Consider the following 14927-nt stretch of genomic DNA (forward strand, 5'->3'; position numbering starts at 1 on the left):
GGGAATTGGGTTCCATAGCCAAAATTAAGCACTTAAACAACTCATGGTTCAAAGCCCACGGAAGTTTGCATTTCATAGCAAGACAGTTTGCAAGTGAACTCATTGTTTCTTGCTCCCTCCTCTCTGCCACAAGCAGTGACCTGCTGCTCCACCTCTCCGGGGAGAGGCCTCTATTTCTGGAGGATGGATGCAGTAAAGCTGCTCCTTGCTTTGTGGAGCCAGATAAACAGCACACAGCTGATTTAAACATGCCACTTCATAGCGGGCAGACAGGTTTCCCCTTCAGTAATGCGCTTTATCAGCTGCAACATGAGTAGGTCAGTAAAACACATAGGTGTACTGTTAGTCAAGCCCCGAGATATGCATCATGAAGAGTTTGGAGACTGGTTGCGAGTCACCAGCCAGCGCTTTCCAGCTCGCCCGTGCTCACCTGCAATCCTATCCCCTTCCACGCGGGAGCCAGGTTGACCAAGGAAGCCCAGATGCCCAGAACAGCTCACCTAGTGCTCAGCAAAACCTGAGCAAACAGCAAAGTGCCACAGGGCCAAACCCCAGCACCTGAGTGCTCCAGGTGTGTGAGGGACCAGCAGCATCTGCATCCGGGACATTTCTGGTAGGGGCTTTGGGTAAGCAGAGCACTGCAGCCTGGGCTTGCCCAGCTCCAGCGATGCAGCTGCCAGGGATTGATTCAGGGCAGGCAGGGAATTAATCGTACGCTAAAAGCCACACATCTGGCAGGCAACACAGCGTGTGCTTCTGCAAGCGGAGCCGGGCACTGGGGGGTAACGGCTGCGCGGTCAGAAATCACAGCAGTGCAAGCCTACGTGGAGGGCTTGCTTCCAAGAGAGCTGTTATCTCAGCTCTGCTGCCCGAATGTCATAGCCCCTATGCCCGTTTTATTGCTTAAGTAATGACTGTTTACAGGAGCCGTAGCCCTGCTCCTCTAAAGTGGATGAAACGGTGCTGCTGTCCTTTGCGCTGTGTCTGGAGAGCTGCCGGGGAAGCTGGGGTCCATCCTCTCTGTCGCTCCTGCGCGCGCTGCCCTGCCAGTGCCGGCCCCCTCCGCTTCCACTTCCCAGTGCAAAACTTTCCACTTCTTTCTATGAAAGTGAAATTCTTGTTGTTCATCCTTCAGATGAGAGAGACACACTATTTCTCTGTGTCTCAGGGGAAACCTGCTTTTGAGATAAAGGTAGGCTGCAGAGATTTTACTTTCTTTTATGTAAATATATGTCTAAAAGAAAAACCTGAGGGATGCTGCAAATCATCTTCCAGGCTGGTGCAGAGCTTTGTGCACAGAGAGCGACTCTGGAAATAGGTGATTCTGGTTCATGTATTGGCACAGTTTTGCCAGCACATTTTTTTTTTTTAATTTCTCTCTGGCTATCTGAAACAAAATAAAATATTGTGCCTGAGCCTTCTCTGCTGCCCAGTCTCTCCTAGTTCTTCCCAAGGGAAAGGCTGAGCAGCCCTATGATAGCCATCAGATATGAAGAGCTTCCTAAAAAAGAAAAAGGCCAGAATCCCACCTGATGGCTCTCTGCAGAGCCAACATGGTGCAGAGGGCAAGGAGCCTCTCCGACTCCCGTGTGGGCTGGGAGAGCGGAGGAAGGACTGAAAAACCAGGACACTTCTGACCTTTGAAGGTTTGCTCCAGCCCTTCAGCTCAATTTGAAATCGCATTTTGGAGCCTCCTTCCGTTTCCCCTGGAGCAGCACTGCCTTAGTGATATCGTTACAGCCTTGATGGGTGTCCTCCTCAGGATTATAGTCCTGCTGTCAAAAAATTTGCTGCAGGACAATGCTTAGACAGTGGTAAAATAGCTAACGGGGAGCTCGGAGCTGTGTGTAATGATGGTGCAATTCACAGTGCCCCACGTGAGCTGTGTTTGCATTCATGCACTTTGCAAACAGAAACATCAGCCATTAGGAATGATTGTAATTAGCATATTACTAATTCATCAAGCTCTTTTAGTTTTCATTTCATTTATTAAAAGTCTCAGGCCCATGTCTCATCTGTGAGAAGTGTATTACACACTGGCATGCAAATCCCCTGGTTTTCCGGTCTTCTCTCACCGGCACTTTTTGATAACCATGCTCATGCTAAGGAGTACATAAGCCATGAAGGAGCCCATTGAACCCCTACAAAATCACTCCTCGCTCTGGCAAGCCTCCGCACACTAAACGCGCTCCCTGTCCCTTCGCTGGGGAAACGCTATGCCCCCAGGAAGCATCATGTCCCAACCCCGTGATTTCCTCGCGGAAAGCTTTCTCCGTTCACACAGGCACAGACAAGGTGTGGAGCCAGCTTGACCAAGGTAGCTTTAAGGTTTGTGTGTCCAAGTCCTTCCTGGAGCAAAAAAAATGTAATGTTCAGATGCTTGCAGAGCACTGAGTCCTTCGGGAGCTACCTACTCATCATGGGACACTCGCAGAGTGATAAATCATACAGCACTAATGGTCATCAAACTATTTAACCAAGACAAATTGCTTTAATGCTACCTCACTGCATTAATGGATGATTCATTAATTAAGTCAAATTATTGAGCACTGGTCTTGCTAGGCTAGAGTGAGTTAGGACCAGACCCAAATGGGACAGCAGTGTTTAAACTGTGAAATCGCAGTGGGCACGAGGATCCCAGACACCCACGACAGCAACAGCTCCTTTGCCGCAGTGATGCGGAGCAGAGGAGGAAGCACGAGGCTGCTCCAAGCTGGAAAACTCCTCCATGCAAAGAGAACAGATCCCTTTACAGAGCCAGGCCTTTATCACGTCTCACTTGGAGATGACACTCCTTTGAACTGATTCTTGGAGGTCCCAGGAAACAAAATCCTTTCCCCAGATTTCCAGCCGCTCGCCAGCCATGCTGCCCCAATGGGAGTTAGTTCCTCAGGCAAGGGAGAAAGAGAAGAGGTTTCTAAAAAGCACCGCCGTGCTTTTTCATTCCCTGGGGTAGCCAGCAAAAATCTGCAGAGAAATGCCTTTCTCCGAGCTTCCGCATCCTTTCTGCAAAAGTCCTAAATTATTGATTCTATGCTAATAAAATCTATCTGAATTGTTTATGAAGATGATCCTAAGCTAGTAAATCACTTAATACAGGTGTAAATTTACTATAGTGTCAATCAGTTCACTGACCAGTAATCTAGTGATATCCACCAAGCAGCTCTTAGAAACTACAGGTGTTTTGAGCATAACATGAATCCAACTCGGAGAAAGGTCTGGGAGTCAGCTGAGAGGTGACTAGCTAAACGTAGGAAAGAGCTGATGTGGTGGGAGGTTTTATGTTACTTACAGAAGACCATAAGCAACACCTGGAAGTTGAAGCTGGGTGAATTCAGCCTTAAAATAAGCAGCAGTTTCCCACCCTGGTGGGAGATTAAACACTGAGAGAGCAGGGAAATCTCTAAAATAAGATCTTTCTGAATAGTGGGATTTCATTTGGGGAAAATGCCCTAACCCGTTGCAAGTGCAGGACCACGTGGGCTCTGCTGCTTCCCAGGACAGGAGCTGCAGAAAGGAAAAGGATGGAAAGAAGCCAGGTGTCATTAGAAACCCCCTGAGCAGGTCCAGCGAGGCAAAATGAGCAAGAAGGAGAGATTTCCCAGTGGCAATTTGTTAACCACTTCCACACATGAATTCATTAAAATGGCAAATATCCTGTGGGAGAGGAAGCGTTCTTTCCTCCTGGTATGGAGAGGTGAATGGCAAGGTGGGAGTTTGAAAGACTCACCTTGGTCTCGCTGAACATCTGCACCAAACCGGGCTGCCCCCAGCCCGGCCCTCTGCCCCGGGCAGGAGCCTCCCGTTACCCTCCAGGCTACAGAAATACAGGGCACGTTATTAAAGAGGGAAAAATAGCTCCTGCCTGATAGCAACTCCCGTCCCTTTTGTAAATGACCGTGGGATCAGGTGTGACATTTAAGCAACATAGACAGGAGGAAAAAAAAGAACCCAAACCCAAGGTGGTGAGGATTGGCCAATTATACATTCAGGAAGCTGTGTTAACTAGAGGCTTTTCATGAGGAGATTTCGGAGGACTTTGCAAAAGATGGAAACCTATTTTAACACGCAGCGGCGCGTCCCAGGGAGTCGCAGTTGCATCAGCAGCGCAACGTCCTCTGGTGGCATCTCCAACTACTACAGCAGCCGGCTCCGGCGGAGGCTCGCCGTGCCAGAGCCTGCCACCTGCAGAGCACAAGCCGGTCGTTAGGCTGATTGATTTGGGGGACTATTATGACATTAAAATGAATAATCTTGCAGCCAGGGCTGGTAAATTATTATCCCCTGAATAATATTCATAGCTCTTTGCGAGGGCCCAAAAGCAATTAGATCATCTGGTAGCTCAGAAACGGCCCGTCATCACTGGCTCAGAGAGGTGGCATTGATTTTTCCCTTGTCTTAATGAGGATATGTAGTGCAGAGGCTTTATGTGCTAGTCAACAGAGATGGAGGCTGTTCAATAGGTCTTGAAAATAGTTCCCACCTGAAGCAGGTTTTCTTCCCCCCCACCCAGGCAGAGGGAAATGCAGAAAAGAGAGTGGAACAAGTCACAGTTAATTTCCTTGTTCTTTAAGTATGGTCATCATCACCTCCTTTTCTGCTTAAGCCAGGGAAGTTCAGAAAATGAGATGTGATTTTGTTCACTAGCATCAAAACAGCATTCCTTTGAGTGCTACATGTGCCATGTTAAAACACACGTGATGGCCATTTAGGAATTAAAAAAAAATAAGGGAATGACCAGAGATGTTTCAGCTTAGTCCCAAATGGGCATTAACCTTGAGGAATTACTGAGAAACCCCTTGAGGGTCGATGGTGCTAATCAAGAAAACCAAGTCATGTAAAACAAAAGAGCCCATATTACTGGCACAGGGGGAAGTGCCTTGGCAGCAGAGACTTGTTTGCTCTGGTTTTGTCCTAGGCCATTATTTTCACTTTCCTGGGACACGTTTTGTGAGGAATACTAGAGGGAGTAGCCGTCGCCTCTTGCACATCACCCTGCTTGGATCTGGAAACATGGACTGAGAGCACCAAGGTGTAACAGGTATAACATACCCCTTACATGAGCTTCTCATCCCAAAAACGGGTGTGCAATGTGGAGAAGAGTGCACCAGCAACTAAATATCCTCGGGGGGAGGAAGGGGGCAAAAAAAGCTACTGAATGACCACAGCTGCAGGAGCACAAATGCAACGTGAACAGTTGGAGTGACGGACATAGCAGAAGCGAGGCAAGGCCTGGGCGTGCTGCTCAGGATCCTACGCGAGGGCTGAGCATGGTTACAGCCTTCTTTGCCATCCGCGGCAAGATGGATGGGTTTTGTCCCTCCACATCCTTTGGTGCCTGGTGCAGACAGTCCCACAACCATGAAGTGGGGATATTTTCCTGTCTTAAAATTTAATCACTTTATGGAAATGTAACTTTCAATATTTCATTACGATCTTTCCCATCTGTTAAACATCATCCCAGAGAGTTTGGTGACACTTTAAATGAAGCTGTGAAGAGATGCGTTTATTTTAGATGTAATTGGACAGCTGTTTTATTATGGATTAATGAACTATGATGATTAAAAAGAACCCAATTTTAGCAAACCATGTATTAACAATTAATCCTGACTAAAACCACAACTAAACAAGTGCTGGGGAACTTTTATGACAATGCCCTGAACTAGAAGATCAAAAAGCAGAACTGGAGAGGTGCAGCAGGCTCAGAGGTAGAGAAGTAATTGACCTCTTTGTGATTTTAAAACATATTTCAGACCTCTTTCCCCCCTGCCAGTCACTTTGGCTAAGCCTGTTGTCATCAGGGGAATTTTGCGGAATTAGGTGCTCCCCAATGTCAGGCCACATCTTTCCTGGCACGGAGAAGACACTCTGGTGGCACCGCACAGAGGCGAGTCTGAACTGGGGGGGTCCTGCACCCATCCCAATTTTCAGTTAGCAGACGACTTCTGTATTTCAGGTGAACCCAGCGGCAAAGACCAGAGGCCACGGAAAACATCTGCTGGAATTTCCATAGGAGTTTTCACAGCTCGTATTGAGCAATTTTTAGGCAATGAGGTCTTTGCCCTGAGAGAGTTGCAGGGAGAAAGATCCAAAGAGTTAAATGAAGACAGGTACATATGCCGTGTGTGCAAAACACTTATCTCCTGCTGTTAAAATAAATCTAGTCTCGATCACCGCGGTGTCTCAACAGCTGCCTCCTGATCTCTCTCTGTTTCGGCCCTCCATTTGGCCTTCTTTTCTGTGTTCATCCTCAGCAGTGTGTGATCCCTTTTAGCAGCCTTGGAAAATAAACGGTGAAAATCATTGCATGAAAACATTTCTCATCAATAAATTCCCCCTCCTTTGCACCACTTGCTTTGATCCCCACTGTTCTTTTCAATATTTTGCAATGCAAGAAGTTAATGTGTTTCCTTTCTTTATGAAATTGTCAGCATTTGTAGCTTCTGATTAGCAGAAAAATCGTACTGCATATTGTACACAGAGATGCAGAAACTCAGATGCAGAGAGATTTGTGGATTGCATTTTTGCTTTACTTCATCACTGTTTGTTCAGTTGATTTTGGCCAGGAGCATCAGGCCACCGTTCCCATCTGCACTGGACCCGGCTGCTCTGGCCGGGGGCTCCTGCCTGCTGCCCAGCATGCGTGGCTGGGACATGCTAGTCCACAGCAGGAGCTGGAGACCCTCCTTCCCCACCAGCAGGACGGGGGAAGCAAATATGAGTAACAGCTTTTGGGAGACATGATGGCCAAAGGCAACTTCTGCAGGAAGGCAGCCGTCGGGAGGCCCATCACCTGCAGCAGCCGGGCAAGGTGGGACTGGTGATGTGGCCGAAGCAGGGGAATGCATCAGGGCTGCTATGTTTGCAGCCTGCTCCAAAGCCAGCTGATGTTATCTGAGTTATTCCGTGACCTTTGGGCCAGCCTTTCCCCGAGATACCAGTGTATAGGGCGTTGCAGTGCACTGGGTTCTGGCAAAGTGGGTCAAGAGGAACGTGTTGACCAGCCAGTGGCACTTGCCAAAGCCGATCTATCCCCCAGAGAACGTGGTGGTGCAAGTCCCCTGCAAGCATTACTAATGCAGACTTATTCTTAAAATCTTTGTCTCACCCGGGTGTTCATTTAAAAAGAGAACATACACAGAGGTGGGACAGTGTGAAGTGGGACAGTTCCCCTCACTCCAAAAAAATACTCACTTCTTTGCCCGAGACTACCATGGCCAAACAGCCCAGCAAGGTCAGCGCAATCATGATGTAACAAACTTTTATCCTCACGCTGTTCCTCGAAGCATCGAGGACCTCGGACCTGCAGAGAACAGAGCAGAGTTTCCATCCTGCGGCAGCAAGGGTAAAGCAAGAGACGGCAGAGAGCTGGGTGATGAATCCTGAATCCTTCCAGCAACTAGCTATTTATATACAATGCTCTTCTGCTTTGTCTTTCTTCAAGTGCTTATAGGCGGGCTCAAAAAATATATGCAAGATTTAGCCAAACCCCGCAGAGGTGAGGTCTTGCTGCTGTCAGCAGTGACACATCCTGCTCTTGTGCCTTCATTTAATGTGTGTGAGAGTGAGCAGCTGATAAACCGCAAGGGCAGGAACGCCTTTTCATTGCAGCAAAGACGTGAGCAGGGGCACAACCCGGGCACCGCGCAGCAGCCGGGAGACGCCCGCCCGCGGTGGCTGCAGGAGCACCAGGAGATGCCTGTGATGGGTGGGCGGTGCTGGGCGATGCCGCCCTCACTGCAGCAAGAGCATCTGCATGACATTTGGGCTAACAGCGACAGTGAGTTTTCTCACAGCAAGCAGCACAGTGAGTGCTCCGCAGTCCGGGGCTGTTTTCCCGTCCTGGCTGCACAGGGGGCTGCAGCCCCCTCCTCGGCACAGCTGCGGGAACGGATGCACACCTGCCTGGCCCAGGCACCATCCGTCAGCCAAATTGTCACGTTGTCCCATACAAATGCCACGGGAGCCACATGGGGACTGTGACGGATCCTGGTGTCCCCATGACCCGGCTCCTCCAGCACTGGGAAGCCCAGGGTCGTTTCTGCCAGCAGAGGCTGAGCCTGGAGGCTGGCAGCTCCACGATCTACCTGGAGACATGTCACCGAGCTGCTGAACAGCCACAGCCATCGCTGAGAAATCTCTACCACCTCCCACCAGCAACTCCTGACATCTCTGTGACAGGTGATGCTTGCAAGAGCCTTCAGTGTGACAGCTTAAGTCACTCATGAACTGGCATCCAGCTGTGGCTTTAGTCACATCTGCAAGGGAAACACCAGCTGGAAGAGCCCCCGGGATGTTACAAGTCAGGCAGCATTAGGCCTCCAGCAATGAGCGGCAATCCTTTAAGAAGATACCTCGACAAGGACATGAAACCATAGGCTAGGTGCAAGGAACTCCCAGCAGATGTCTGCCACCAATGCTGTAGATAGCTCCAACTCTCTTAAAATTCATGCATCGTTATTAATTGCTAGTCATTAAAAACTAGCAAAGCATGTAAAACCCAAAATGAATATTTTACCCCAGTGACTTCTGAGCTGAATTCACTCATTTTACAAAAGACACTTCATCTTAGTGTGAAATTTCTGATGTCTAAAGCAACTGAATCCAGTTAACTTCACGGAAGGTGACCCAAACTTCATGCTTCCAAAAGTTCAGATATTTTGGGATGCTGGTAGCAGTAGCAGCCCACCTACGTGACGCCCGCACTGCGCAACCCTCCTCACCACGTGAGCACACTTCTGACCGTGGCCCAGGCTGGAGTTTCAGTCTGTGCTTTCACATCCAAAAGTGTCATCCAGGCGAAAAGGGTTTCCCAGCAGAGAGCCCAGGTCTACTTACGATATGAAGGCGGGAATCTCCTCCTCCCTTTTAAAGCGTCCTGCCCATACTAACACCTTTTTATCGAAATTCGTAGGCCTTCTGTCATTTTTGAACGGCGGAGAAGCTGTAAGAGACATTATGAAAGCAAGCTGTGAGCCAAGTTTAAATTGAGAAAGACGAGAAAAAAGCTACAGTGAAATGGGAAAAGGGGTCGAAGGTTCAGAATGGCATTTCCTTTTTATTCCTTAAAAGCCAGATATACTTTTTAACGTCAGCAGGATTCAACAGCCCAACTATTAGGTTGAACAAACTGTCCACAGCATTAATAACTATTCACCCGCATCCCCAGTCCAAGAGTGCCAGTGGAGGCAAGGGCTGCTGCAATACAGCTGATGCCAAGGTGATGCCACCACGCTGCATGGGGAGAAAGGGACTCCCGCACCTCTTAAAGGAAATAATCCCAGCCTCAGGCTGGTGGCAGCAAGACAGCTGCTAAAATAGAGTAAGCAGTGGCCAGCCCAAATCCCACGGCAGTGCAACCCCTGGTTTCTGCGCTGCACATCCATAAGGGAAGAGCATTGCAAGGCAGCTGGGACTTGTGCAGGGCAGGGCAAAGCCAGGCCTCAGGCCCTGGATGATGATGACTGTGCTCACAGACATGGGACGGGCGCTTCTACATGCCCGACGGGTGCCCAGGACATGCGGGAAGGGGTGCAGGTGAGGTGCCTGGGCTTCGGCTCCCGCTGCCCAGCACTCCCTGGCCATCATTGGACCGCTGGTGCTTGTACAAGAGGAAAGCTCAAAAAACAATTCCAATTATAAACCTTGGCATCCATACCACTGGGTATATTTAATCTCCGGTTTCTCCTGTTTCTGTTGCTGCTGCCACAGAATGCCTCGGAGGCCAGGAGAGCTGCCTCTGAAACACCGGGAAGAGCCTGAATCCCATCCACAGCAAGCAGCAGGACGGCTCGCTGAGAGGGCAGGTTTCACTTCAGAGGGCAAAGCATCGTGCTGGAGTCCTGCAGCGATCCCGCGGGAGCGCTGGGAAAGGGCATCTTTGCCCAGCTCGCTGGACACGCCAGGGAGGGCAGGTAGCCCCTGGGAGGAAGCCCTCAAAGCCAGAGCCATGGTGGCACGAGTTAAAAAGAGAAGCAGGTAGGAAGATGCCCAGGCACAGATGTGACCCTGTCTTTCACACCAAAGGAGCAATGAACCCATCCAGCAAGCTGCTGGTGCCAAGCCAGCCCAGCTCCCTGTCCAGGCTCACAGCCCTCCCCTTATCCCAGATGAAGGATGGGGCATTGCATCACCACGTGGTTCACATCCCCCTTGGGAAACCTGGAGGAACTTTTTTTTTTTGTTGTTCTTAGCAGATTTCCTGACATGAAGCATCGGTTTTGTGTTAGCTGTCGTAGAAAGAGTGCTATGTAAAAGGTGAAGTTTTATACCACGCTAGTCCCATCCCTCGAGTCACTCGGTGTCCAAGGAGTGTTTATAACCCCGGGGGATGCAGTGCAGCACTGACACAGCCATGGAGAAGGAAAAGGGTCCCTTGCTCGCAGCTCGCTGTAAATAACCTCCCTTCCGCGCTGCAGCGACCAAGCGTTGCTACCCACCTGGAGTCGCCGTCCGAGAGGCAGCGTCCCGCGTGCCCCTCGCTTCATCAACAAACCCTCTCCCAAAGCGTGGGAGTGGGAGAGCCCCTGGGGGGTCCCGGGCACGCAGCCGAGCTGCCGGCCACCACCGCCCGGCCCTGCCGGCCAGGAGCCTCCCCAGCATCGCGCCGACGGGCCGGCAGCAGCCTCAAAGGCTGCAGCTGGGGGTTATTCGCGGAAAAGCAGCGCTTCCTGCGAGCGGGGAGCATCACGTGTTTCCGCCTTCATTGCCCACGTCAGAGTGACTAAATTTATTGCAGCCTTTGCCAAAAAGACACACCTTTCGAGTTACACGGCCAGCGACCGTGCTGCTCCGGCACGGCTCGCCTCCCCGAGCAAGGCAGCGCGGGCTCCCAGGCCTGAGGAGCTGCGTAGGATAGCAACAGGCATTTACAGGTTTTTCTTACTCTTTCCTATGTTAGGGCTAAAATAAGACACTGTGCTCTGTTTTCCCTGAAGAAAGGCTTAGTAACTGCTAATCATCATTGCCGGTTAAGCTGTTGGAGCTCTTAATTGTTCTCAGCTAAAAAAAATAATCTTCCAGATCAGTTCTGTTGAGCAGACTTTTTTGAAGAGGAAAAGCTTTTCTGCTGTCTCAGAACAAACATGGGTTGGCAAAGGGGGAAAAAAAAAAATCAGTGATCCTCTACTAGAACAAAAATTGCTTTGCTCATTTATTTCTTCAAATATCTTGTATGTGAAAAGAAAAAGGAGCTATGAATGCTGAAACAGGGGCACCAAAAGTCAGTTTTCTTAGAGCATTTTCAAAGACCAGAGCAGGGCGGCCAGAGGGTTCAGTCCTCCGGGTGCTTATCTCTGGAGTTATTTGCTTTGTGACTAGTGGCATAAGCTTCCGCCCTCCACGGGTACTTGACTAAAGCCATCAGGTTTGCTTGCTTTCCAGGACCAGCTCATTAAAGCTGATGTTTGTGACGATAAATGCAGAGTGGAAGCTCATCTAGTGATCATGACTGTCCCAGATTCAGGTAGCAAACTTTCCAAGAGCCAAAATATATTTCAGATTAGCTTTAAATTGGTAAACTAAGAACAACATAATAAAACATCAGGAGATGTAGTATTTGCCAGCAAGCAGATGTGGTCATGTAAACATAGCAGAACATACAAAGCATTTGCCCTCTTTGAATACAGCCTCCTCGAAGTCTGAATCATGCTGGATGGTTTCCATCACGTCAGCTGTGCTAACCAGAGAGCAAACCAGAAACAATGCTATTTTATCAGCTTGGCATTCCTCCACCTGCATTTTGCAGAAAATTTTCCCTGATGGGTCAGGAAATGAAAATGCAAAGTCTGCGTCTCATTTGGAGCACTGGAGTTTTCACGCTGCTTAGACACAGCAGGCTCTAAAGGTGGTTTACACCCAGGAAGAACATTTCCATTCAAAAGAGAAGAAGCCGTCGCCAAAAGGAAAGAGTTACAAACTATTTAATAGCACTATCAAATGCAATACTGCAGATAATGAAAGCGTGCCTGAGTGCGAGGGGAGGGAGCGCAAGGGAACACGGCTCGGGATGCTTGCAAGGATGTTCTTTAAGGGCTGCGGCGATGAAAGATGAGACAGATGCAGCTTGAGCTACCCAGCGCCTGGCCCCAAGGAAAAACGCTGCTGTTTACAGAGATGTTTTATATTTTTCAGAACATGAAGTTATTGATACTGCAGAAAGCAGAAACTTGCAGTAATGACAACTGTGGGTCCCCCCCCCTTTTCAGGAAAACTCCACAGTGCATCTGGGCATAACACAATGTGTTTAGCTTAATTTTCTTCTAATTCAGTAAGGTAAATTAGATCCATTTCCAGATTAGGAACGCATACAGAAAACAAATGGCAGTTTGAGCTTCCAGCTGCAAACTTTGCCGCAAACAAGCAGAAATCAGTGGAGCTGATTATGCTGAAAGAAGCAGGGTGGAAACCTGCTAAAATCACAGAGGATATTCACGACCTGCTCACGATTTCACTGCAGGGAGATGCCCCGCACAGAGGGGGAAACGGTGCATTTGCAGGATGACGTTTACAGGGCTCAGCGCGCCCAGGAGTATTCACGGGTCCGCTTGTTGCCTTGCAGAGCCAGCCGAGGCCACATTCGGAAAAGCTCCCAAATGTCAAGGATGTCCTGGCTGACTCAGTGCCAAAATTATTTATTGGCACCAAGGTCACCCACTCTGATGTTTTCCAGCCACTTTAACACAAAGCAGTGGCCCACCTCAACAAATAGCAACTTTCATTTGGGCTTGGAAACCATTTTTGCCTTAAAAGGCAGTCTCTGAAATTCTGCCAGCAAAAGTCACTGTTCTCACCTCGTGTCCACGTCTGAATTTAAAGAGAAGGAATTATCGTTTTTATTGCACCTCCTCACTTCTCAAATGCAGAGCAAATGGTCGGGTTTTCAGGCCTCCGGTGCTTATCCACCTAGGGGTTGTCAATTATTTCCTCTAAAAGTGGCACCAGCTAACAGCTATATTAATCACATCTGCTGTGAGCGAGAAAGCACTTCACGATTTATTATGCCAGCGTTTAGGAAGTGCTAAAAGACAGACAAGTCCCCGTGAAATCACAAAAGCAGTTACTTGTCCCTGAATTTTACTGGCGCTGCCTGCACTGGGGATGCTCAGCATGCCAGGGTGAATTCGACTGCAGTGTAAGGAAGCTAATAAAGAGCGATACACACCACCGCACTGGAGCGGCCGCCACTATTCCCAATATTACATATTTTGTCTGCTTGCCCTGCCGATACTCTTAAATCCAAAGGGTGAGCGAGCACTGATTTGGCTTCAGCTAGTGCCTCTCTGCTCCCTGCAGTCTCCTTTGCAGCGATGCACACGTGGGGGTCACATCCTGCAGGGAGACTGTGGTCCGGGTACTAGCTGGCACCTTGCCGGGTAAGGGGAAAAGAAAAATAAACCAGAAAACATGAAAACAACCAAAAAAACTCCCTTTACCACCCCAGTCACTCTCTCCCCACACCCTGGTAGTTTTGGGGACATGCTGTGACACTCCCCTCCCTCAGCCCCGTTGACCCCAGCTTCTCTCCTCCATGGCGAGGTTGGCCAATGAAGGACCCGGGAAATCCTGCAGGAACTGGCCCTTCCCTGTAACGGAGCCTGGAAACCTTGCACGGATACCCACTAAACTAAGTGTGCTTGCAACTTATGTGGCTGCCTCACTACAAGCAGCTGTGTATTTTTATGATAATTTGCTCATATATATATATATAGATACAAATATGTGTCTAAATATATTTATCCAAAGCTTTTCAAATTTTGAGGGCGAGCCACACCCATTCTGTTCAGCACAAGAGTGTGAAAGTTCACCGAAGGGTGAGGGAGGAAAAAAAGCATCTCCCTGAAATAATGTGCAAAACATGCTTATTTTATAAGCGTTGTTGCTTTGACTGGTATTTTATTAAGGACAAGGGACTGATTTCTTCCCAGCTTCCTTTAGTCTATCAAACTGAGCCTTGAATGGACTGGAAGCTGCTTTACACCTTCTCCCTTTGCAAAGCAGACGGGGACAGCACTCACTTTAGGCCAGGGCAGCAGCTGGCTTTGCTTCGATATACCCCAAAACCTTTGTGGACTTGGCCCCGCAGGGCTGTGGTATAAAATCATTTGCTCTTTGATTTCTGGCTGATTTTGTGCCGTCTTTCCCAGCACCTTAATCCTGGTTATTGCCAGCCTATTGCAGCAATGGGTAACTTTGACTCAGATTCTTTTCCTCTGTTCCGCTTTCGATAATCGCAGGAAAAGGCACTTTGGAAGAGTATATTCATGGCCCCAAAAGCCCAGGTGAGACCATCTGCACTTCTCTTTGCATCTCCTAGTAACTTTTCATAAGATCCTACAGCAATTTTTTTTTAAAGGCATATACACAGAAGGAGGCATAGGAGCATTTGATTAAAGATTGACTACTTATAAAATTGTTCTCCTGTGCAGTGTCCTTAGAACCAGATAGCTTAATATCAGGCTTTGTTTCCCATGGCATGAAAAGTTTTTAAATATGAGAGTTGTGACGAGCGGTAGAAGATAAGATTACCTTAAAATTCTCTGCCTTCCTCCAATCTAATTAAACGTGCAGAGCTCAGCCTCGGTTCCCAGCCGAGATAAACAAGCAATCCTGGACAGGCTCGCAGCTCATGAAAGTCTAAGTGAGTCAGGAAATATTTCCTCTTGCAACCGCATATTCTCTGGCAGTACAATTTAACACAGTGAAAGCCATGAATTGCTTTGAAACATCTCACTTACCTGCAGACTCTCAGCCTGAGCACCCTTCCCGCAGTCTCCAGGCCCCCCAGAGACAGCACTCCTTGTGCCTGGGTCTTCTCCATGTCCTCAGGTTTTCTCCATGCCCTCCTGGGACTGGGAGGCAATCTACCCTGAGGAGCCTCTAATGCAAACCCACAGAGATTAAGAGCTCGTAAACCATGTCTCACCCCA

The 14927-nt window shown here is 48.8% G+C and overlaps 1 protein-coding gene across 1 annotated transcript; it reads right to left on the reverse strand.

Moving 5' to 3' along the window:
- Positions 1-5485: 5485 nt before the first annotated feature.
- On the reverse strand, positions 5486-10713 carry LOC112989773 (protein FAM162B-like). Its single transcript, XM_026111127.2, has 4 exons — positions 10440-10713; positions 8839-8944; positions 7195-7303; positions 5486-6278 (listed from the first exon to the last, which is right to left on the reverse strand). The coding sequence occupies exons 1-4, from the start codon at positions 10600-10602 to the stop codon at positions 6171-6173; spliced, it is 486 nt and encodes a 161-aa protein (XP_025966912.2). The 5' UTR covers positions 10603-10713; the 3' UTR covers positions 5486-6170.
- Positions 10714-14927: the final 4214 nt, after the last annotated feature.

Source organism: Dromaius novaehollandiae, chromosome 11 (assembly GCF_036370855.1).
Source record: "Dromaius novaehollandiae isolate bDroNov1 chromosome 11, bDroNov1.hap1, whole genome shotgun sequence".
Lineage (NCBI taxonomy): Eukaryota > Metazoa > Chordata > Aves > Casuariiformes > Dromaiidae > Dromaius > Dromaius novaehollandiae.

What these genes read in the sequence shown, in the direction of transcription:
- LOC112989773 (XM_026111127.2), bottom strand. Translation starts at nt 10,602, where the DNA reads ATGCTGGGGAGGCTCCTGGCCGGCAGGGCCGGGCGGTGGTGGCCGGCA. An exon ending in CTCTCGGACGGCGACTCCAG is followed by an intron (nt 8,945 to 10,439) that starts GTGGGTAGCAAC and finishes TGTCTCTTACAG; the next exon opens with CTTCTCCGCCGTTCAAAAAT. An exon ending in GAGATTCCCGCCTTCATATC is followed by an intron (nt 7,304 to 8,838) that starts GTAAGTAGACCT and finishes TGTTCTCTGCAG; the next exon opens with GTCCGAGGTCCTCGATGCTT.